At 43.5% G+C, this 23,457-nt stretch overlaps 1 protein-coding gene across 4 annotated transcripts; it reads right to left on the bottom strand.

The window, feature by feature from the left end:
• Window positions 1–201: 201 nt before the first annotated feature.
• LOC133930445 (uncharacterized) lies at window positions 202–23,337 on the bottom strand. 4 transcript variants are annotated; one of them, XM_062377095.1, is made up of 21 exons: window positions 23,124–23,337; window positions 21,144–22,195; window positions 19,491–20,142; window positions 19,296–19,382; window positions 18,887–18,933; window positions 18,396–18,505; window positions 13,254–13,354; window positions 12,376–12,468; window positions 10,302–10,385; window positions 10,090–10,173; window positions 9,885–9,953; window positions 8,300–8,359; window positions 7,701–7,772; window positions 6,347–6,454; window positions 5,511–5,587; window positions 5,227–5,310; window positions 4,950–5,061; window positions 1,432–1,521; window positions 1,266–1,331; window positions 1,097–1,192; window positions 202–857 (listed from the first exon to the last, which is right to left on the bottom strand). In XM_062377095.1, exons 1-21 carry the CDS (start codon window positions 23,217–23,219, stop codon window positions 735–737), a joined length of 3,363 nt encoding a protein of 1,120 aa, XP_062233079.1. In that variant the 5' UTR covers window positions 23,220–23,337; the 3' UTR covers window positions 202–734. The 4 variants fall into 4 exon arrangements, 2 of the variants coding, with proteins under 2 accessions (XP_062233079.1, XP_062233080.1); XM_062377096.1 differs by lacking the exon at window positions 23,124–23,337 and having other exon boundaries at window positions 21,197–21,363; XR_009911764.1 differs by lacking the exons at window positions 202–857; window positions 1,097–1,192 and having other exon boundaries at window positions 1,273–1,331; window positions 5,231–5,310.
• Between the last annotated feature and the right edge of the window lie 120 nt (window positions 23,338–23,457).

The following is a 23,457-nucleotide window of genomic DNA, read 5'->3' as shown; positions in this document are numbered from 1 at the left end:
TTCCTTAAACAGCCAGAAGCTTATAGCCACAGCGTATTCAAACGCTTCCTTAGCGAGCCAAACTGAGCACAAGAGTGCACGGGCAACACCGCCAGTAATACAGCAAGAAATGGGGTTCTTTCCGTTAAACATCTAAGCAATTCAGCTGCAACTCCTAAGTAGTATAAACCCAGCCAAGGTCCTTTTCGTCAGTGAGTTAAATAGAAGAACAAAAAATTTCGTTTCCAAAAAATATTACATCATTCACCCTGAAAGAAAAGGGGATATATTCCAAAGGAACAAAAATGGGTGATCAAACCACCCTCTGATCTTTGCGGCAACATTAGCAGCTTAAGTTCACTTTAAACTGCAATTCGTAAAAACAAAACCTATGGGTATATAGTCTGGTAAGTTGTGTTCATGTGTTCTATACAACTGTCGATGATGACTAAAGAAAAAGAATGAAATGAAGAGATATGACCCGCAGTTGCTTGCGTATGTATCTTCTTGGCCAATACGGAGAAGTCCACCTTTATTACCAAATCATAGGGCATCAGCTTGTGAGTACAAGTTCCATATGCTTGTCGACCAGCCGCCCTTCATGAGTGGATCCCTTTCTGCTCTCATAACAAAGCACACAGAAGGCCGAGCCACTTTATCGAACAAATATTGACTTATGCTTGATGCTGACCAACTCTGAATTTCATACATGGGTATAATTCTCTAACCAACTGCCAAGCACACATGGTAGGCAGCTAATGCCATTCAATGGGTTCTTTTTTCTTAGCTTTCCCCTTTGGTCGACCAATTTTTTTCACCTTTTTACCAGTCAGAAGCTTCAGCGCACGCTCAATCGTAATCTGCTTTGGGTCTGCATTCTGTGATCAGACATTTTCAATATATATTATCAGCCTAGCAAGGAAATTTTCCAATTGTACTGAATATGCTTAATACTGCATGCACATGAACTCAACGGTAGGAACTTATGTAATTTTTTTATGACAGCAACTGCTCTAACATAAAGAACTGAACAGTTACAGGTGATATGTTAATATGTATACAATGTTAGTCTCGTTTCTGATATAAAAAAGTATAATTAAAAATTTATAACATGTACCTTTGGAACTGGAGCAAGACTTCTCCTGTGCTTGACGTTAAATCCAGCTTTAGAGTGTGTCATAAGTACAGGATGACCATCATCAGGATGTTTTCCCTGTATGCAAATATAACATCATGGGACATCTCAACAAACAGTGCGAGTATTAAAAGTTCAGAAAAATGCATACCAGAATTTTGGGATACTGCAATAGCTCAATTGCATCTTCTATAGTGATAGAGTCTACATCTTTGACCTGGAACAAGCATTAAACAAAAGCTGTGCTGAGTTCCTGAGAGGACGGAAATTGCTGAGTAGAGGCTGTCTTTCCACATAGAAAATAATGTAATAATTACCTCAGAAAGGGAAGCCCTTTTCGGAAACAGTCCTTTTTTATCCTCTCCAACCTGGACGTAGTAACCATACGGACCTTGTTTCAAAAAGACCTGCCGAAAGAGTAGCAAACTTGTTATACATATTTATTGATTCGAGACAAAAAAAAAAGTTGCATATTGTTATGGGCTGGGCATTGGGCCTGAGATATAGCTTGTTTGGGTCGGAATTACTGTTCAAGGTACGCACTGTAGCTGCACAGTACTGTAGTCTGGATTAGAGATTAGTTTAGATAGATAAGATTAGATAAGTATTAGAGATAAGATTTGTTAGTTAGGACTGCTCCTACATAAGGAGAGCGTAGCACTCATTGTAATCAAGCAAAAAAATAGATAGAAAAGAAGGTTCAAAGCCTCCAGAAAGAGGGTACACTCATCTATCTATCTGCTATCCCTTCTCATAGTCAACATCCATATCATTTGGTATCAGAGCCATCTCCTTGCGACCACCACTACTCTTCCCTACCATCACAGTTCCACTAGCCAACTCCCATCATACCCACCCATCATGTGAGAGCCGATCACCAAAGAGCCCATGAAGTTCTTCCAGACCTACGCGGAGTTCCTCAACCATTTCCACTTCGGCGCAACGCAAAAGGTGGACCAAATGGTGGCGGACAACGAGGTGGACCTTGGCGATTCCTTCTTCTGCGCGGAGCAGCAGATAAAGGACGGCACCCGTGACGTTGAGCCAAACAACGAGGGCCCATTGATTCCTGTTGAGTTGGCTGTTGCAAGCATCCTTCGCCTCGCGCTGCCAGTCTACGCGGCGCTGGCCTCCCCTGCCTGCCACCCATCAGGCCATCTCCCGCCCTGCTTCGCAGGATCTCCACCGACTCCGACCACCGTCGTCTCTCCTCCGCCCGGCATCTTCCAGCGTCACCCACCTCGACCCCGGCCGATCTACTCCTCTTGGTGCGGGATCCGTCGCCTCCGGTCGCCTCCTCGCCACTCAACCCACACGGGGCCGCCGCTCCTCCATCCGCGCCACCCGCCCCGTCGCCGTGCTTGGATCCACCGATGCCGGCCCGATCCATGTGGGGCTGCCGCTCCTCCGTCACGCACCACCCTGCATCGCATGGCCATGCAGATCCACACGGCCGCGCCTCAGCGCCTTGCAACAGATCCGCCCAGCCGCTCCTCAGCGCCCCACCCTCTGCTTGACACCGACTGCGCCACCCGGCCACACGACTGCCAACCGGCACCGCCCACTCCGCTCTCAAGCGGATCCGCCCAATCTGCTCATGTCGCTACTCGAATCCGACCTCCTGCTCGCCGCCGCCGTCTGCCCGGCGTCACCGCCCCTCCGAACGGCGCCACCTCCCGCTCCACTCGCAGATCCAGCAGGCGCTCCTCCGCCCCAACATCTTCGGGCTTGTCTCGATGCCGGATCCGTCGCCTCTAGCCACCTACTTGGCCGCTATGTCCATGCGCACATGCCTCGGTCGCCTACGACCTCTGTGCAGCACCGACCGCCCACACGACCCCCTTCCGTCGGACCTCCCAGCCCCCACTTTCCTCCGCCTGGCGCCGCCTGCGAGATTTCCGACGCCATCCACCCCGACACGCCTTTTCTCCGCCGTCGCCAGCCAGTATCGCAAGGGGCTGCAGCTCCTTCGTCGTGCACCGCTTGCGCTGCAGGGCCGCATCTGCCTCCAATAGATGTCTCGGCCGAGTCAGCGAGATGCTCATTGACTTTGTGCCAAACGTGGCCTGTCTCTCGCTAGTTGAGTCTGGCGGTTTCGTTAAGGCCCCCGGCAGCGTGCCAGCCAACGTCGCTTGCACCATCTCCAAGCTCGGCGGTTCCTCTGCCTGCCTCGGCAAGTTCGGGCAGATGCAAGTTGACATCCCGAAGCAGGACGGCGTCAACTCGGAGGGCTGCCTGTACGACCATCACGCGCGCATGGTGCTAGCCTTCGTCACGCTCAAGCGCGCCGGCGAGCGCAGGTTAATGTTCTACCGCAACTCCATCGCGGATATGTTGCTTACCAAGGCGGAGCTCGACCTGGACCTCATCCACCGTGCCAAGGTCTTCCACTACGTCTCCAGTCTGCTAAGTGTTCGCTGGCTGGCCTTTGCCTCTCCTTCCCTGGCTCTCTTAGAGCCAACTCTTGCTACCGCACCTGACATATTCATCAATGGGAACAAGCACATGCTGGCTGTAGAGGCAACTTCTGCATACCAGAATCCTGACAAGATCCAGGAGGCTATGAAGATGTGTCTTGGAGTGCATCACAACCTGCAGCTTGTTATTAAGGAGTATGGGCAAGACGTCACTAATAGGGGTGATGAAGGTGGTTTTCCTCCAAGACATAAGAATTCCTGGTCCCATTCAAATATTGTTGCCCAGTAGCTTCCAATGTTCTTGGGTGTGCCAGGGCTGCGCACTTTGGGGCCACTTCATGTGTTCTAGGCAAGCCTTGCCCTCATCCCTGTGGCCATAATTTTCTCCAGCTTTAGCACGGTTCTGCACAACAGCGATGGCACTGTTGTGCCCTGGAGCATCGTAAGGATTTCACCATGCCCTGGCGACTCCCTGCAGTTCGTCACATCTGTGGTCAGTAGCAATCTTCCCTCCTGATAGGACTGGCCCTAGTGGTGGTTTGCTCCTCTTCGGCACGTGTTTGTGTCAGGATCTTGTCGACTCCGGCTCTACACACTCCCTCCTGGCAGCCACAAAGGTCCAGCAGCTCAGCCTGCTGCCTAGCGCTGAACCTGGCCTCAAGGTCCACATGGTCACCGACGACAACGTTCCAAGCCTTGGAGTGTGCCCATCTGTCCAAGTTTCCATCATCGGAAAGGAATGTGAAGCCGTCTTGGGCATTCCTTGGCTTCGCTCCTTAGGACCAATGCTTTGGGACTTCACTCAGCTCACTATGTCATTCTGCCACGCTGACAGCCAAAGAAGCATCATCCATACTGCACCTCAGCTCCTCTCCGGCTTTGGAGCCATACTGACCAAAGATGATGGTGCTCCGTGGCTCCAGCACGCCAAGCTTCCAGACACCTTTTCGCACATCTCGCCTTCTTCAATGTCACATGCCAAGTACAACGTATTCTACTATCTTCATCAAAACCTGGGCAACATCGACTTTCCTCGGCAGCCTACTGAGCACGCACAAGAGACATCACATCCGTCGCCGCCTTCAACGCCTACAGCTAGGGCCACCACCACAGCTCGAGGACGAGCTGTCTTCGAGGGCTGGTGTAATGTTATGGGTTAAGCATTGGGTCTGAGATATATCTTGTTTGGGCTGGAATTACTGTTTACGACGCGAGATTAGATTAGTTAGCGATAAGTATTAGAGATAAGATCTGTTTGTTAGGACCGCTCCTATATAAAGGAGAGCATAGCACCCATTGTAATCAAGCAGAAAATAGATAGAAAAGAAGGTTCAGATCCTCCAGAAAGAGGGTGAATTCATCTATCTATCTGCTACCCCTTCTCATAGTCAACATCCATATCACGTATCATAAAATACCTTTTCGCCGGAATCTGGCATGACACCAAGTAACCTGGGTGTAAAAGACCTCTGAGTTTCCTCGGAGGCTTCATTTTCGTCGTCTTCCTGTGACAATGTGCGAGCAATGTACCTACAGTAATTAGTGGTCATTTGGTATTAATAACACTCATCAACGATCAGGAAATCATCCTGGAACTCATAATGCATAGCAAGTGACAGTGAAGAATATGGCAGAAGTTAAACTTCAAGGCATTCATTATTTATAATTGGTATAATGGGGGTAACAGGGTCATACTTGCATTTTGGATGTCGATCACAGCCTATAAAATAGCCTTCACCGTACCTACTAACTTTAAATCTCAGGGTTCCTTCAGAACAACTGCAGATATGGCAAACATTAAAGAAACAAGTTAAGAAGAAATAACATGGTGAATGCATCGCTAGTAGGATGACATTGTACATTAGTCATGCGAAATAAATTTGAATGATTATTGCAAAAAATCTCAATTTGCCAAGTAATAAAAGATGTACTTTCGACATAAAAGAAGATACCTTAAAAGTAAATATGACATGCATTACCTAGGGCAAATCCTACTATCACTGTCAAGATCAGGAAAGAGGATAGAACCGAATTTTTCTTCAAGCATTCTTTCTACCTGCAACGACGTCAAATATAGTTTTAATACTTCAGCGATTGTGGGGCAATAAGAAGACAGTATCCTTGCTAATTACTAGCATCAAGGTACATCAGAAGGATTAAAAATGGGTTGAGCTCAGATGGTACTTAATGCTCTAATAGAGCTGCAGAAACTCAATGCCTAGCTAGGACCACTGGACCAGTGAGAAACATTCTGGAACCTCAGCCAGTTGACTGCATCTTTTTTTCCCTTGAGAAGCGCTTCAATGCTCTCCCATAAATGTTTTGTACCCAGTTTGTGCAAAAATATGAGCTCGACTAGAACTGTGTAGGGTAATACAAACAAATAGTTTTCCAATCCTAACATTCCAGATAGTTTTCAATCCTAATGTTCCAATGATGGCAATATACTAGTACCAATTTTAAAACATGCATCTGCAGGAACATGGAAGTTTATTATAGCTCGCCATTTCTCATTTATTTTCCATGAAGCAATGCAGATTTGACCAATTTCAAGTAGCACAGGGTTATGGCTAAGATCCTACCAAAATGAAATCCAGAATATATCAACCGCTACTTTATATTTGAGAAACGGGTCTGAAATATTGAATTCAGTGTCATTAACAAGGGATGTGATCATGTGACACAAGAAAACTTGAGAATTTGAATCATCTAGGAACCAGTGTCAGAGGCCACACAGTATGTCCTAGGAAATTGAATTTCTGGGTTCAAGGGTAAACAAAATTTGCAGGTACCTCAGAAATTATATAAACATTACCTTTCTGACATCCAATTGATTAGCATCTGCACAATATTTACTGAACCGTTCCCAGTAATCTTTCAGAAGGCCCTTCCATTCAGTTGACCCAGCAGAGATATTGTCTAGCTATTAATGAGAAAAAGAACATCAATATGAATATGGCAACCAAATATTTCTTGTATTACTGAAATATTTTTTTGAAAAAAAAGGATAAATAGTAATGCAGAAACGCTGCTGACAGAAATATAGAATTAACCAGATAAAGAAACTTCTATTAATTTGTTAATTCCAAGAGTCATGCAGATATCAGAACTAATAGGAAAAGCCTTGGAATAATATAAAATCATAAGGAAAGCATATTGCCTTGTTTTAGTCCCATGTTTTTTTTTTCTCATTCATTAGCTTCTTGTTAGGGAAGTAGTGTGATTAAGAAACCATCAAGCATACTGTTTTTCCCAGACATTGCATTGCAGCCTGAAGAAAAGACATCACGAGGGGCATTTCCCCCTGCCAAAACAGGCCCAAATTTGGATGTCTCCAAGTTATATTTATATAGTGCAGTTGTGAAGAGCTCTCATTGTACACACTACATTTGGTAGTGACCATCTCTCAAATCAGATTTAGCTCCAATGGAGAACTGGAAAATGAAAAGGTGAGAGAGATGACACATGAAATGTCAATAATGATGCCTAGCGAAATATCATAAGGTTCTAGGGCTAGTTTGTAGTTGCTGCACTGGGCTAAACAGTCTAGTGTAATCTCACTGCTACCCTCCTATGCTTCTATATCTCTGCCACCCTCTCTACTCTCTGCATCTACCCTTCTCTGCTGCTATTTACGCCTTTTAACTTGTATTTGGTTGTTTAACTTGTTATTAAAATAGTTAGACTTATGGCAATAGCAGTGTTTATCTTGGGACATAAGATTAATTTGAAACATTATTATCCTTCTGTATCTCTTAATTTGTTTTCCTCCGAGCTTTATTATTAAAATTGGTGCTATATGAGGCATTAGAAGCAAGGAGTTATCAATATAATCTTCATCGAGTCATCACCAACTGTCACTGAAGCCGCCTGTCTAGGTGTCCTGGAGTCCCTGGATTTTTGTGATAGGCTAGAGTGCCATGACAATTTTTTTTTTTTGAATCATTTCCACAGTTCTTGATAATATTGTTGCTGACTTCAGTACAAGGATACTCATGACTGTGGTTTCAACCTTTCCATATTGTCTATAAGTATTTGCTGATTTCCTGAATCCTCACATTGGTTTAGTCTCTAGCAGTAATCAGCTGGCTTAAGCAGGTTTTTGGAACTCTTGTAAAATCTGGAATGAAGATGCACACACAAACTATAAACTGAGAACTGTTTACTACCTCTGTCTCCATGTTCGCAGTAAAGCTGTAATCAGTGACCTCAGAGAAATGATGCAGAAGAAATGCTGAGACCTAAAATACAGATGGTATTGAGCAAACATCAAAATTAGACACATTCAAATTAAGTTAAAATAAGCAACCTCAGCTATGTAAACTGAGTGCTGAGACCTATAAGCAAATGGCATTGAGCTGGGGCATTAAACATACACAACAAAACTAAATAATACAAGAATGCAAGGGAAATTATTGGCAAAATGTAATCAGACATTAGGAAACCATGAAACATACACCCTTCTGATCATTACAGAAAAGGTTTAACTTTAGATCATTGGGTGGATAACTTGTTTGGTCTTCAGATGATAATAGGAGGCATGTGGAAGAGCCTAACAAAGATACAGTTAAGAACTGATGCATTAATGCAATGAATATAAGTGCACTGGCAGAAAAAAAAAATGATACCAAAACAATGTATATAGATGGAATTATTATCTTTATTTAAACAGAAGTACTGAAATTTCAGATGATATCAGAATTAAAGATGTTTTGACCAAAGGGGATCTTCCAACAGGGAGAACATGAAATCAGGAACAATAACATACCATTCGACCACGGAATTCAGGGTGCAGAACTCGGCCTTTTATTGTCAAGTAGTTCCGGTCCTGAACAGCACAAGTATGGTAGACACTCTTATCCGATTGGAACAGGTCATCGCTAATGTTAATGAATGAACATAATATTTAGTTCAACATGAATTTCTAAAACTTTGTTGTTTCAGCCATGCGTTATTACTATCAAAACTCAAAAGGCATTTATGTGTACCAACAAAAATGAATGTACGGCATGCTTGATCCATGATTAATATCATGCTTGTGTTTTTTGGATTTGGTACAAAAGAAATATAAATACATGATTTCTCTGAGATGGTCTGGGATCCTACCCAATCCCAGCTCACTCGAATTGGAACTGAGATGTTTCCCGAGCCTGTGCCATGAGATCATATATTGTCAGACTCCATTGCACAAGTAGATATCTGATTGGGCCAATGACAAGTATGCCTTTTTTATTGCCACCATCCAATCTCACCCTTACACATGGACCCCATATGCGGACCAACACAACTCAACTCCCACTGCAACCAATGTCAAAGATGATGTGTGCCTATAACCGTACACTACGAGACCACATTGCATGTATTACGCTTTGTGGCATATCCATGTTGAGGACTCTTTCTTAGGCAGAGTGCGCCCAAGGCAGAGCTGCCTCTTCTATTGGTCAATGGATTTGGGGCAAAAGCAACAGGGGCAGCAGATCAGCAACATCAGCAGTGAGTCGTGGCGGGGTCAGCCTGGGAATAGGGATGAAGGGAGAGAGGAAACGAAGCCCTTCTTGGGGAGGGAGAATGCGATGATGTGGCAGTCTCTGGAGCCGGGGCCACAGAAGATGCCGTTCCAGGCGCAGGGGTTAGCAGTGGAGGCAGCCCCATCAACAAGCACACCCGTGAGGTTGCACACGATGGCTTGCATGAAGGCCAGGGAGCACAATGAGTAGAGCATCTTTGTCAGACCACCGTTATTGGAATCGACGAGACCCTTGATTCCACTTGGGTGGCCGAATTAGCTCGAGATAGCCAGAATCAGCCAGAATTGTGACTGATACAAGGTGTAGCTTCTCCTGTGCTGGTTTGTATGGCGGAACGAGACATTCCTGCCATTTTGGCCAGTACCCGAACGGAGTTTACAACATTGATCAGGAAGCCCTATTATATAGGGCCTACTGTAAACCGTTTGGCATCAATGGGAATAATCCTTCCCTAAGAGAGAGGGGGGCTCAGAGAATCTGCTCTGTAGCAGGGGAGGAGCATCGCCGTGCCCAAGAGAGCAAGCCAGGACATCATTACCCCTTAAGATCAAACCCTAATTCCTCCCTCCATCTACGTCCACCCCTTTCTTCCCACAAAACACAAGCCTGTAACAGTGAAGCACTCTGGAGGCAGCTACATGAGCCACTCAGCCCAACATGCTGTTGGGTACATATTGCTATGTCAATGATCCTGCTCAAAATCAACAGATCATTCCCCTCCAAAAAAAATCAACAGATCATATATGTCCAAATTAAGATAGTCAAATAGATATATTTTAAGCATATCATGATCAAAGATAGTAGAGAAGTTGAAAATTATGGTACCTGTAACACTTTCATTATAGACGCGTACGTAGATGGCCTTCCAATTCCAAGTTCTTCTAGCTTTTTAATCTGGAGACAGTAAGACACAGTATGAGAATCTTAAGTTACAGAACAAACCCAATACGAAGTTATTGTTTTATTGCAGGCATGGGCAATACTCAGAGCAAACAAGTAAAAAAATAAAACATTATAGGTTATCACTTACTAATGCACCCTCAGAATAATGTGATGGCGGCTTCGTAAAGTGCTGTGCAAGATGCACGTTAGCAGGAGACACCAAGTCCTTAACCTGGGAAAAAGGAGATGTAGCAATAACATACTGGAATAGTAGAATGATAGACAATTATCTGCAGTAGCTTGAAAAAGAAACAGGGTAGAGAAAGGGAATGGTCAAGAGGCGATTTGGAAGCTGCTAACCTCTAATTTGGACAAGGCCTCAAAGTGATCCTCATGCACAGCATCTGCCTCAGAGTTGTCACATGATGGACTTGCCTCGGTGTCCTAAAAGTAGCACATTTTTTTGTTATTGAGTTAAATAAGGTCATAAACTGAAAGGTCGTCATATAAAGTACAACTGTTCTTCCATACAAGTGAAGTCCTACTCCTAACAAGCAGTACTCTAAGGAAAAGTAGAAGCTTAATCAAAAGATGAAAATTCACAAATTAACACATTTCGTCAATAATATGAAAGAAATGTCCCATGGAAGAAAAAAGTAAAGTTCACTAGGGAATTAATGAAAAAATTTACATGGCTATACATAAGGCGAATTGCATTCCACACCAACAAATTTAATATTGATGATATATTAGGGGTGACGATGGATCAAGTGCACCTGATATTGGTCTTTCCATGTCCTAACTCCGAACCCATTTTTATTTACAAATAGAATGTTGAATCAATACAGATCGTTTGCATATAAATCACAAATAAACAGACGATCAAAACACAACTCAATAACAAAGTAGAAAACTAATGATCATGCCTGTTGACACGATAGTAATAGTGAATACTGAATATCATACATCACAAATTCACATATCAATGTTTCCTCTAAAAAAATTGAGTAAATTTCACAAAACTACACTATGATTGTAAAACTATCGCAAAACTACACTTTTACAAAGGTATTTCACACAACTACACTTTTCTTGTCCTTACGTATCAAAGAAACACACTTTTATGAAATGGAATGACAATATAAGTGTAGTTTTATGATATAGATTCTTAAAATGTGTAGTTTTGTGATATGAAATGACAATGAAAGTTTAGTATTATGAAAGTGTAGTTTTGTGATACCGAGTGACAAAAAAGTGTTCTGTGATACAAAATGCGATATAGAACGCCAGGAAAAGTGTAGTTCTATGAAAATGATTATTAAAAGTGCAGTTTTGCTATACAAAGTAACAACAAAAGTGTAGTTTTGCGGGCTTGATCTTTAAAAGTGTGGTTCTGTGATAGTTTTTACAATCTTAGTGCAGTTTTGTGAAATTCACTCAAAAAAAAATCACAAATAAATGAGTCGACAACCAAAAGTTGCTATATAGAGCATATTGTGCTTATCCTATTCAATTTGAACTAGATGCTCAATAGGGTAAAGAAAACTAGCACAAACCAGCCGTAAACCAGCCAATTTCTTGGACCCAGTCCAAGAATATTTTTCAAAAGGCCGGTTCAGGCCATTAAGCACACCCTATTCCCTATGTCAGGCATAAAATATGTTTTTTGTTAACTATTAAAAGCTGGTTTTGAAATACTAAAAAGAAATGATTTTTTTATAAAAAGACATTTTCCAGACACCAGCCAAAGTGCCAAAAAAACACAAACCACCCTCTGAAATACAGAAGCTGGCTTCCAAACAATAAAAATCCTGATGCTTAGCGAAAGCCTTTTTTTGAAAAAAAAAAAAGAATAGAAGCAGTACTATTTCATATTTTCAAGAAATTTCTGCATTATTTCATGTTCTAATTCTTATTATAATTAGAAAAATACATAAAAAAAAGGCAAAACAGAAAGAAAAAAGATATGGGATTGCCGGATATCCAATTTTACTTTGGCCTAATAGTCCTAATCCATATCTTCATCCACTCAGATATCTATGTTTATTGTTTATACGTATCTGGATAAATATAGCAGCACATCAAACAGAGATAGTATCTGACCCGCATGTACTCATCCTCCCATATAAATAGCAACCGTTTCAAGATTACGTAGATGATAAAAGCTACAGCAGGAACATGATAGCCCCGTGAACCATCAAACAGTATCATTGATACACTATTTCAACAGATCAAGGATGTCAATATGTCATAAAGCTACTCAAGGACTAACAGAAGTAGCGCAAGCTAAAGGAAGAAGGCCAAGTAGACATATTTCCTTGAAAATTTCAAGTAAAACAAAGGAAGCCATATGCAAAGATAACTGAGCTATAAATAGATTTTTGAAGTCATAGACGATGTATGAAGCTTGGATAAACGAAAATTTAAAAAATACCTCGTATACGGCTTGGTATCCTTCGAAGTCAAGTCTTGATGCAGCTGAATGAAAAATCATGTCTCCTTCAGGAGTACCAATATCAACTTGAATCTACAGATCAATTATAGAAGGACGTATGGTAAGCATGTAATTTGATGGGATGCTTACAATATTTAAATTAACACAACAAATAAATAGTCCATAGTAGAGAATGAGGATGTCACTTTCACTAACGACTATAACAACAAAATGTTTAAGCACAAGAGGAGAAAATTTGTTGGAGACACAACATCTGAAATGATGTTCCCTGGGCTGTATTCATAAAGTAGCAGGGCAACAATTGTGAAAAAGGGATATAAGTTACATAAAAGCAAAACCTAGACAAACAAACGTGGCTAAATTAAAGCACATTTTTTCTGTTATAACTTGAGTTTCACGCACTAAACAGTTAACCCAAAAGCTCAAGGTACTGAACAAATGTGGGCCTCCTACATGTATCCTCAATTAGGCCTGTGACGAGGACATGAGGACACAGAGTTAGCTGCAATTGCTTTTCTTATTGTGCCAGTATGACCTCTTGGCTAGTTGGCTTTAATACCACACTGAATTTATGCACCAACTAGTTCACCCAAAAGCCTAATGCTAATGATATGAGATGTGGGCAATATAACAAGAACTGTGGAGATGCTTCATTTATCTACCCAAAAGAAAAGTAAAAACGGACAACATGTTTCCTCATTTAGAAGCATCAAGCACTTGCTGCAAATCCTTCGATTTGCCAAGTTTCAAATCATTAAGGTTTCCTTAACAAATATAACTTTGCAGACACATTGCTAACAGCCATCCTTAAGAATAAAATCAACCATAGGGGAAAATGAAGCGCAAGAGCAACGAACCATCTCAGTTCTGGAAGCTTCCATTTGGCAAGCCATCGTTCTTTTCCATATTAGAGTGTACAGTTTTAAATAATCATCATCAAGTATTCCAACCAAAGATGCTACAAGAGATATCATGTTGCAACTATATATTAAAAAACAGAAACCAAAATTAAAATACTAAGTATGAATTAAAGAGGCAGAAGAAGATGGCCAAACTGAACATCCTTTTGTAGCAACCCATCACTTTCAAAACAAATAAAAAGCTATGGATATTTCAGGCGCTCATTCAATCCAATAGAAGATGCCGACTGAGGCATAGACATTGTAACTATCAAGCTACGGATATTTCAGGCGCTCATTCAATCCAATAGAAGATGCCGACTGAGGCATAGACATTGTAACTATCAAGCTATGGATATTTCAGGCGCTCATTCAATCCAATAGAAGACGTGGATAGGCATGGACATTGTAACTATGAAGCGGTCATTTATACAACATATTCACCACAGGTGGCAAAACACTGTTTGCTCAATAATGCAAAGATATTCCAAAGGGAAATATTGCTAATAGTGTTACTTGAGGCTCTCTGTGAAATAATCAAGGCCGTATCTGAAGTTGAATTATAAGGTATGACCTGTCCAACATATTGCTTGTACACGAAATATGAATTACAAGAAGCCAACCATACATAGTGCATACCATATCCTGTACAGTACTAACAACATTTTAGTGGTGATTGGTGAATACTACATCCGTTCTCAAACGGATGTTGTTTTAGAATATGTGCAATCAAACTTCAAAAACGTTGACTATTAATACACACATAATTGCTAGGATTCAACACATGCAAATGATATGAGTGGATTCACCATGAAAAATACTTTCATGTGATTATATGTTTAACAAAAAGAGGGGAGATTATGAGACCGTTGGAAGCCTCTGTGGCGATCCCCCGCTCCCCACCCAGATCTAGCCACTTCCCCCCAAATCCCCGCCTGAATTCCGTAGATCCAACCTATCTATCCTCTCCCCCGTTCCCTCCCAGTCGTTGTTCGCAGTTCTCTGCAGGTTCTAGAGGCTGTTCACTCTATGCCAACCCCTCCGAAAATGCAGAGCCTCCCCCTTCCTGCGCAGGGCAGAAGGCGGGTGCTCCCAGGAACGCTAGCGCTGCGGACACCAAATCGATGTCGCCTCTGGCGGGATCAGTGTCCTCGCCTCCGGACCTCTCAGGTGACACAACAATCGCCATGGATTTGCTAATCCTACAGTCAACTTTCAGATCCTCTTCCCAAGAGCTAAACGGCGCGTTGTTGCACCGCATCGCCATGGATGAGCTTCTTTTCTTGGAGTCGCAACACCCAAAGCTGGACTCGTGCGTGTTACGACCAGATCTTGCCTCCCTTGCGCCTACCATGGTCAATGCTGCCTACAAACCCGGAAGTATTGGCACGCTAGCGGCCAAGCCTTTCACCGCCGAAGTGTCAACCCCTCTGGCGCCCAAGCCTCAAGCTCTGATTGGTGGCTCACAGCGATGCCCGACTCCTTCTACCATCAACGTCAACTCTGGAAGGCCTCCTGCCATGGATTCGGCCTTTGCTAAAGGCCTCTCAGTTCAACAGCCTGATCCTCGACCAAACGGGGCTCGCCATCGTCATCCAGACCGGGGTCGACTGGAGCCACGCCGAGCTCAGACTTTCCAGCAACATTTTGGCAGCTCCAGTGCAATCAAAGGCAAGGATTTACTTGTTTCGTCTTCGCCCACGACAACAAACAATTTGTTACCAGGGATGACGTGCAGCAGTCAGCTCCAAGTCATCCAAGGCAGAGGCTTGGGCCAATGTGGCCGCATCCACAAGCAAGACATCCCATATGTTGAGACCTCGACTACAACAGAGGATTGGACTCGTGGAAATTCCAGCAACCTGGAAGGTTGGCATGCGGTGAAACCTCGTTTCTGGTGGCGTAAAGATAGATTGCATTCAAGACGAGCCCCTTCGGCCAGGCAAGCTGCTCGGCGTATCGCATCATCGGAACTCTTCAAAAGGAAGACAGAAGGCAGATGTTTTAACTACTTCGCTCAAGACCACACAAGATCTAGTTGCAGAGATCCAATAAGATGTTGGCACTGTAAGAAAACAGGACACCATGCCGCTGGTTGCAATCTACTGCCCCGCAAGACCAGCACCGGCCAGAGCATTAGGGGACCATCTGCCCCCGCCTGAAGCCAGCTTTCCTACAAACAAGCTCTGCTCGCTGACGCTGCGTTGCAGCGGCTACCTGAGGTTTCGCCCCTCGAAGGATGCTTGGCTTCTTTTCTGGGCGATCCAACGGCTCGACTGCTTCAGGATTTTGCGGTTGTCTCTGCCACCGGCGACGTCGCGTGCCGGCTGGACCGCCTCCTCACTAGGGCCGAGGTGTGCTGGCTGACTGGTGGGCGGCCGACGTCGATGACCAAGCCCCGCCACCTCAACGATGCGCTGACAGAAAACTTTAGCGTCCGCGTGCACCAATGCCAGATAGTCCAACATCATCCTGAGGACTTTCTGGTCATCTTCAGTGACCGGCGGACTCGTGAAGAGGTGGTGCGAAGATAGCGCCTCTCTTGAAGTGGTCGCGACTTCCATTTTGCTGCCTGGACAGACACAAGGTATGCAGACTCAACCCACCTGGGATTCCATGTTCGGCTCAAAATTGAAGGCCTACCACTATATGCTTGGTCGGAAGAGATTGTTGCCATGGTGGTAGGTAAGAGCTGCTCCTTGCACTACGTGGAGGAGCACTCGAGACGAATGGAACGCACAAGGACCTACGAACTATGGGCTTGGTGCAGCAACCCAAGTCACATCCCAAGGATCGTCTGGCTCACAGTCTCTGCGAGGGACAGCAAGCTTCCCCCCTCGTCAACTATGTTGCCAATGGTGCAAATTCTCATCCCCCCTCGTCAACTATGTTGCCAATGGTGCAAATCCACTACGAGAAACCAGCAGGACCAAAGAATGGCCAAACATACAGGTTGTTCATTCACATTGAAGTTGTCCATAATCTAACCATTCCCAATGATATCCCAGAGAACAACGACGACCCGAATAGGCACCGGGAGCACATCTTAGATTTGGCATATGGTGTCCCTGATGGTGGCATCGAGCCAAAGTGCTTGACGTCCGCCCGCATTGGCAGAGAAAGCAACTGGGACCGAAGGGACAGAGATGATGATGCCGGGGATGGCCGGGGATGGCCGTGAACACCGTGGAAGGCATGATTCCAAGAGTTGTGGGCACGCCAACCGCGGGGACAATTTTTCTCCTACTGCAAATCTAGAGCATCTCTTACGGCATGACGATCAGAGGAGTTCCACGCGCACCACCGAGCGAAGACCCAGGGTGTCTTTTGCGTCCCCTGTGGCCATTTTCTTTGCGCCTAATTCCAAGCATCGATATGTGACTTCAATCCCTGCGTCAAACCCAACTCAACTACGATCCCCTGCATCTGTCGGAACGCTCTTTTGCTGACCTTTCTGCCGCTATGCTTCTGCCATGTGACCCCATGATGTTTGAGCTGTCTACTAGCCAGATCTTCGCAAGTGACCACTCATCTACTCCGCAGCCACATAGCTCGCCCAAGCAATCGTTAGTCTTCTGCCCGGACGCTATGTTGGCTGCGCGGCCGTCAGAGGTTGACATCATCACCCCTTTGCCCCCTTGCCAAGATGCCCTAGAACCGGTGGGTGCGGCAGGGCCACAGCCGACCTTCTCTCCCGAGGTGACACCTCGCCCGTCCCTCTCCTCACGATGTTGCTGCCTCGATCCATGACATGCACCTTGACTCCACATCACCCCCCCTCCCAAGGGTTAATCACCCCTACTTAGATTCGATTGTGGTGGCGGCCGGTTCGTGCGATGAGCTCTGCAGGCGCACAGAGGCCGAGGCCGTAGCTGTTGCGTCTGGTGGAGCACTTACCGCTGGTGATGTGGACGCCACCTCTGGGAGCGAGGCTAGGACGTCCACCCTTTTGCGGGCCACCCCTGATAGTGGCCACCAAAACAGATACAAGTCCAAATCTTGCGTCATGATTTACTCAAGGAGGGCCAGTGGACAAAAACGTTCCTCTGCACTCACGCAACAGGGCACCACGCTATCGACCCAGCCTGCTGAAACTCCGGCAGCAGATTTCGTTAAACATCTCACTTGCCAGGTTGATGGCCTGCTCAAGCGCCCTTTGACCCGTGGTCGTCGATGTTCGCCTAACTTCATCTTGCGCTAGAATAAGCGACCAACGCATGGTGCGACTTCCTCGGATGACCATCGCACAGTGAAGAGGATCATGAACAATTGAACATCCTTGGGATTCTAGCTGACGGGGAGCAGATGGACGACCAGGCGCAACATCGCTATGCCAAGCTTTTTGAACAACAGCTTTCACGACGGCATTTAGGGGCCCTTGCAGCACTCTTCGGGTGGAGGGTTCCCGAATTGAGTCAACTGCTATCCGAGACTGAACCAGAGTCCCTATAGGTGGGAGTTTCTCTTATCCCCTCGGTCGGTTTTGTTTCTCCTCAAATGAGTATCTCTTCTATTTTGATCTGGAGCGTTCGCGGGCTTAATATGCGTGCGTGCTGCGACTCTATCCGCGAAATGGTTCTCCTTAGGGCTATTAGAGATGAAGCCTTGTTTTAGTGTGCAGCAGACACTAGGTTTCCGACCTTGCTGTGGCCATAGGCGTTTTAGGTTGTGGACGCTCCTTGAGTTGCTTTAGACGCGCTGGTGATGAGTGCTTGACTTTGTAGTGTGTGTGTTTTTTTCCTTCCTTTTTTCCTTTAGTTCATGTTGTTTGCTCTTTGTTGCAGGGTTTTCCTGTTCGGAACCCCATCCCTCTCTTAATATAATGACGGGCAGTTCTCGAACCGGTTCGAGAAAAATATGTTTAACAAATTTCACCAAGAAATAATTATAAAAGGTAATGTTAAAACATGTGTATTGGAGACTGTGTCGATGTCCTAAACGACAAGTAAAAAGAACGGAGGTAGTATGACATAATGGGATTGTAACCCACAAGACAATATGCATGTACCAAAGTTCATCCAAGAGAATTTACTAGGTGATGGTTAGCAGCTGTAACTGAGAAAATGCAATAAATTAATAAAACTACAGGTGAGTCATTACATGGTAATCTCCTTATACTGGTGGGCCTTATGGCTTCATGGGCTTCTTGAGCGTTTTTCACTTTCTTTAAATACTTCCTGATGTCCTCTGAAGCATACTCCTGACCATATCTGAAGGAAATACTAATTAACAAGAAGAAAGCAGGCCACAAATCATATACAGATACACATCAAGTGCTAGAGTCACAAAATACTATCCTCTAAAACTAGCCAGTGGAAGACAATGAATAAGACATGAGATGAATCAATCAACAACTTGAAACCCTCTTACTCTGTCATCTGAAAAATGTGACTTACAGTTCATCTATAAGTTTTGAACAAATATGAGAGAATTTGTAGATTTCCACTTTTACAATTGATCACTTAGGAATTAAACCAAAATGCTACGCTGGGCAATAATGAGAAGTTAAAAAGTGAAACAAGAGAAAAATAGCACCATGCATAAAAAGAGTAAACCAACTTAGCAGCTACTTCTAATGGAAAGTTTTGTACCTTTCTTTGACTAATGAACGGATATCTTCTGCAGCCCCATCAGAAATCTTCAAGAGGAAAGGCAGAACAAACAAGTCAAAATGTTACTAAAACAATTACAAAATCAAGCATATCTCAAGAAATCTCTTATTGACAACTGTCTGGAAATTCCCACATCGAAGGATAGCCAGAAGTGTCCATCATGCATCATTGTATCATACAATTAGACTTTAGTAATCTAGCTTTAGTTCATACGGCATACAGTCATAAAATGTTTCATACATTTGAAGTTAAGATTACCATTAAAATACAAGGGTTTAATTCGAATTAGCAAGCACAGCAGAGGAAATAATAGTTATGGGCCCTATACACACCAATAAACAAGGCGAGGCTACTCTGGTCATCTATGGAAATTAATTGTAGTACTTACATGGAACCCATCTGTTCTTATGTACGTTATTAACCCAGTTGCTTCTTCTGATGAAAGGCTTACACCTTCATAAAGCTTTTGGGCAACCTGCAGTAATATAATGAGCCACGTGAGCCAATAGATTACTACATAAATGCAGTATTGTAATATGAAAGCATGAAGTGTGCATCTGAACTTTAATCAAGCAGAAACAACCTTCATGGTATAACCTGCAGCAAAATGTAGTTTGTTTGATGCATCCTGTTGAAGGCTGGATGTAATATATGGCATTGGAGGATTCTTGTGCATTTTACTTCTTTTAACACCTATAACCTCGAACTGAGAAGAATGAATCCTCTTTTCTATAGCTTGGGCTTCTTCTTGAGAACGTATGGAAAGTTGATCCAGCTTTTTTGAATTCAGATGCTTTATCCGGGATGGAATGCATGTGCCATTTGAAGGGTCTGCATATTGGGTTTTGAATTCTGTCTGTACTGTCCAATACTCTTGTGGCTTAAACTGTTCTATTTCAGCTTCCCGATCACATACAAGTGCCAAAGCTGCAGATTGTACTCGTCCAGCTGACTGGCAACCAGGCAACTTCCTCCAAAGAAGTGGCGATATGCCGAAGCCAATCAGATAATCAAGAGAACGGCGTGCAAGATAAGCATTAACTAAGTTCATATCAATATATCTTGGGGACATTAAAGCTTTTTTAATAGCATCCTCCGTTATTTCATGGAAAACAACTCTTGCAACAGTCACATCGCAGCCCAACGCATTTTGCTGTTCAAGCATTTCCTTAATGTGCCAAGCAATTGCTTCACCTTCACGGTCAGGATCAGATGCAAGAATCAAAATTTCTGCTCTGGAGAAAAGAAAAAAAGGCATTGGTTAAAAAAACAACCAGCGATATGTTATTAACTTCACAATGCAGGGGGGAAGAGGGGCAATCAGCAATATGATATTTACCTTTTTAGACTACCTAAACTAACTCAATTTATGGAGAACATACCTTTAGTAAGCAGAAGACCGCTATTAAGGAAAGGGGTTAAATTAACTAGTTGTATATATCATGTGGACAAAAGATATAATTAGAGCTTCAGTTTTAAGCCGTTTCTACCATCTTGGCGAAAGATATAAAGATTAATAATAAACACACGTAACTGAATCGCCATCACTGTAAATTTCTACATATGGGCAACTGCAGACTGTTACTAAAGCACATACAGTTTGATAGATTTATTTCATATAATATCCATCAAACTTACAAAAACAACCAAACTAACAAGTAATGTGCAAGTGTACCTTAGCTATAAATACACAATTGCTGATAGTGATACTGAAATTACGAGTTCAATGTGTCAACATACACAGCGGGTGATAGTAATACGTGCATATAAGAATATCCAAATAAGAAAACTGAGTACTCAAAGTCTCAAACTATCTGCAGGGAAACCCTAGCTATAGAATCTGTATTACCAGATGAAGCAACCAACAACCTATTGTTTTAATATTTCCTAGCCCAATGCCAACGGAAAGCCATCAAGTTTAGGTACAGCATAATAATCAGGAGAATTAGGACAAATCAACTGTTTTTCCACAGACATATGGCTTTTGTAATTTGCAAATTTAGTATATGCTCACATGTATCAAAAAGCATTAGCAATCTTAATTCCAATAAAGCTAAGAATTATACAATGGAAAAAGGGGACAAAAAGATCTTTTGTTGGTCACTTGAACTTGCAGAATGTTGAGGTTATGGACTCATGGACAAGTGATATTATACATAATCAATAAGTACATATTTTATGTAAGTGTAAAAATGTGAAATAATGTAACCCATACAACATGCTTCAAATTTCATACTCTTTCAATGCTACTTTAATGCTCTTAAGGTGTGTCCAGGCAGCAGCAGGCACCTCCCAGACCATGCTGAAGTCATCATCAGGGCAGACTGATCTTGATCTACCTGATAAATCCCTCACGTGACCATAGCTTGGTAACACTTCATACATGTCCCCAAGGTATTTTTGAATTACTTTTGCTTTCGTGACTGATTCCACAACAACAACTGATTTGGCTGTGGGAGGATAAAGGGGCATAAGTGGCTTTCTCTCACTGCCAGAACCATCAACAAAGGTCTTCATACAAATCTCAGCTTCAGCAGGAGCAGTAGAAGCAACGGAATCCTTTGCTTTTGACTTCGACCTGTTATTCACCTTTTGCTCTTTAGAACTATCAGCACCCTTTTTTGATTTAGAGTTGTCAGCCTTCTTGTCCTCTTGGTTCACACTAATACCCTCAGTTGTCTTTGTTGCAGCTTTACGAGTTCGACCAAATATCCTCTTTTTCTTGGTAGATACTTTCTTTTCTTTCATATCTGCATCAACTTCTTTTTTGCTTCCTGTAGAACTCTTCCTCTTGGCACTGTCCATCTTAGTATTGGTAACACTTTTGCTGCTGTTACTAGTAGATGTTGAAGCCTCATCAACAACGATGCTACATGCAGCTAATGTGCTTTGTCGTTTCTCATATCTATGAAACAAATTATTTGCTACACTTCCACTTCCATCCTCCCTTCTCATATTTGGATTACCAAATAAACTCTTATTTTTAATGAGAAACCTTAGCTTTTTATTGCATCCAGTTGAGAAGGACCGTGAATGACCAATATTATTAGCCTTTAAAGCAATTCCACAGGTATCAGTTGCCCTGAAACTTATAGAACTACACCTGTCTAAAAGGCCAGTAGTAAAAAAGGTACTACTTTTGAGCCCTAGGGCAACCCGGGAGCTAATCTGTGAAGACATTTGCCTAGCTGAATTACTCCTGAATGCAACTCTGCACATTTCACAAGGACGGAAGGGTGAAAAGGGCAAGGAGGTGCAAGAATATCTGTGAGACACCCCAAACTGAAGCTGCAAAGGTAACAAATAGACAAAGCATAAGGAGCAATCAAACCCAAATGAAATACTATAACAGAGGCATAACGCGGCAGAATCATGGAAAATCATTAATCATTCACTTCCAATCCAATGCATGATCATAACAAGAATCTGTTAAAAGAATAGAAGTGCAAAAAAAAAGCATTTTCTTCCTATACATTTCCATTAAATTGAACAATTGGATCATGCTACAATTGCCCTTAACTTCCAGCTGCATTCCATTCAATTATGTTTTTAGTTGAGTTAAGTCTACGACAGTGAACTACTAAGGCAACAAAAGAACTGGTGACTGAAACAACGTTCTGTTTTTATTCCTTGCCAATTAGGTTTTGGCATTTTGTTGTGCAACAGGGGCCATAGCGGAGGTGCAACAGGGCCCCCCAGCATTTTGGCCAAAAACAAATTAGCACTAAGTATGCAGCCATGCTGGTACACATAATACTCTATTTTAGAGTTATTTTTATTAATTATGATCTATTAATCTCATTTGAATATGTATTTTAAACCCAAGTATGAGAAATTTCAATGTATTGCTCTTTGATGGCTATAAATTATACCATAAGTTAGTATTATGATTTATCACTTGAATGTTTTTCAATTTTCTTTGTTCTTGGTCCCCCTTGAAATTTTGGTCAAGCTCCGTCACTGTATGTCCACAAGATTTATCTACACCGCTGCTTGGCAAAGCTACCACCCGCGCCTGACGTGCAAAACAATGAATAGGTGGCGCTCCTGACGGGCAAAACAATGAACAGGTGGCGCTCTCACCTCACCACGACGCCGCATCAATACGGGACGGCGCCAGCACTTCCACACTCGATAAATTCTCGGCGTTACAGGCAGCCCGCGCCGCGCGGCAAGGCAGGGCGCGTGCGGAGGAGAAGCGAAGGGGGTCACTTACCATTGCGGGAGGCGGCGGCGGCGCGAGCGCGTGGGTAACGGCGCGGTGGCGGCGCGCGTAGCCGTGCGGGAGCAGACGGCGGAGCTGGAGCGCCATGCCAGAGAGGGGCCGGGAGGTCCGGCCGGCGGGCGCGGCGCTCAGGCAAGGAGAGCCATGGGGAGGGGCTGGGGTTTAGCTAGGGTTTTAGGGGAGGGGAGCCCGTGGGAGTGGATACTGGATTGGGGGAGGCGGGGATAAGGTTAAAGGTTATCGACGGGAGCTCGCGGTAATCGAAAATTCGTGGTAACGATTGTTATCGGTTAAAAATTTTTAAAAAAATAGAGAAAATTTATTT

The sequence above is a fragment of the Phragmites australis genome, chromosome 10, assembly GCF_958298935.1.
Source record: "Phragmites australis chromosome 10, lpPhrAust1.1, whole genome shotgun sequence".
NCBI classification, from domain to species: Eukaryota; Viridiplantae; Streptophyta; class Magnoliopsida; order Poales; family Poaceae; genus Phragmites; species Phragmites australis.
Note: the sequence above shows the minus strand (reverse complement) of the source record. Positions and strands in the feature narration are given on the sequence as shown.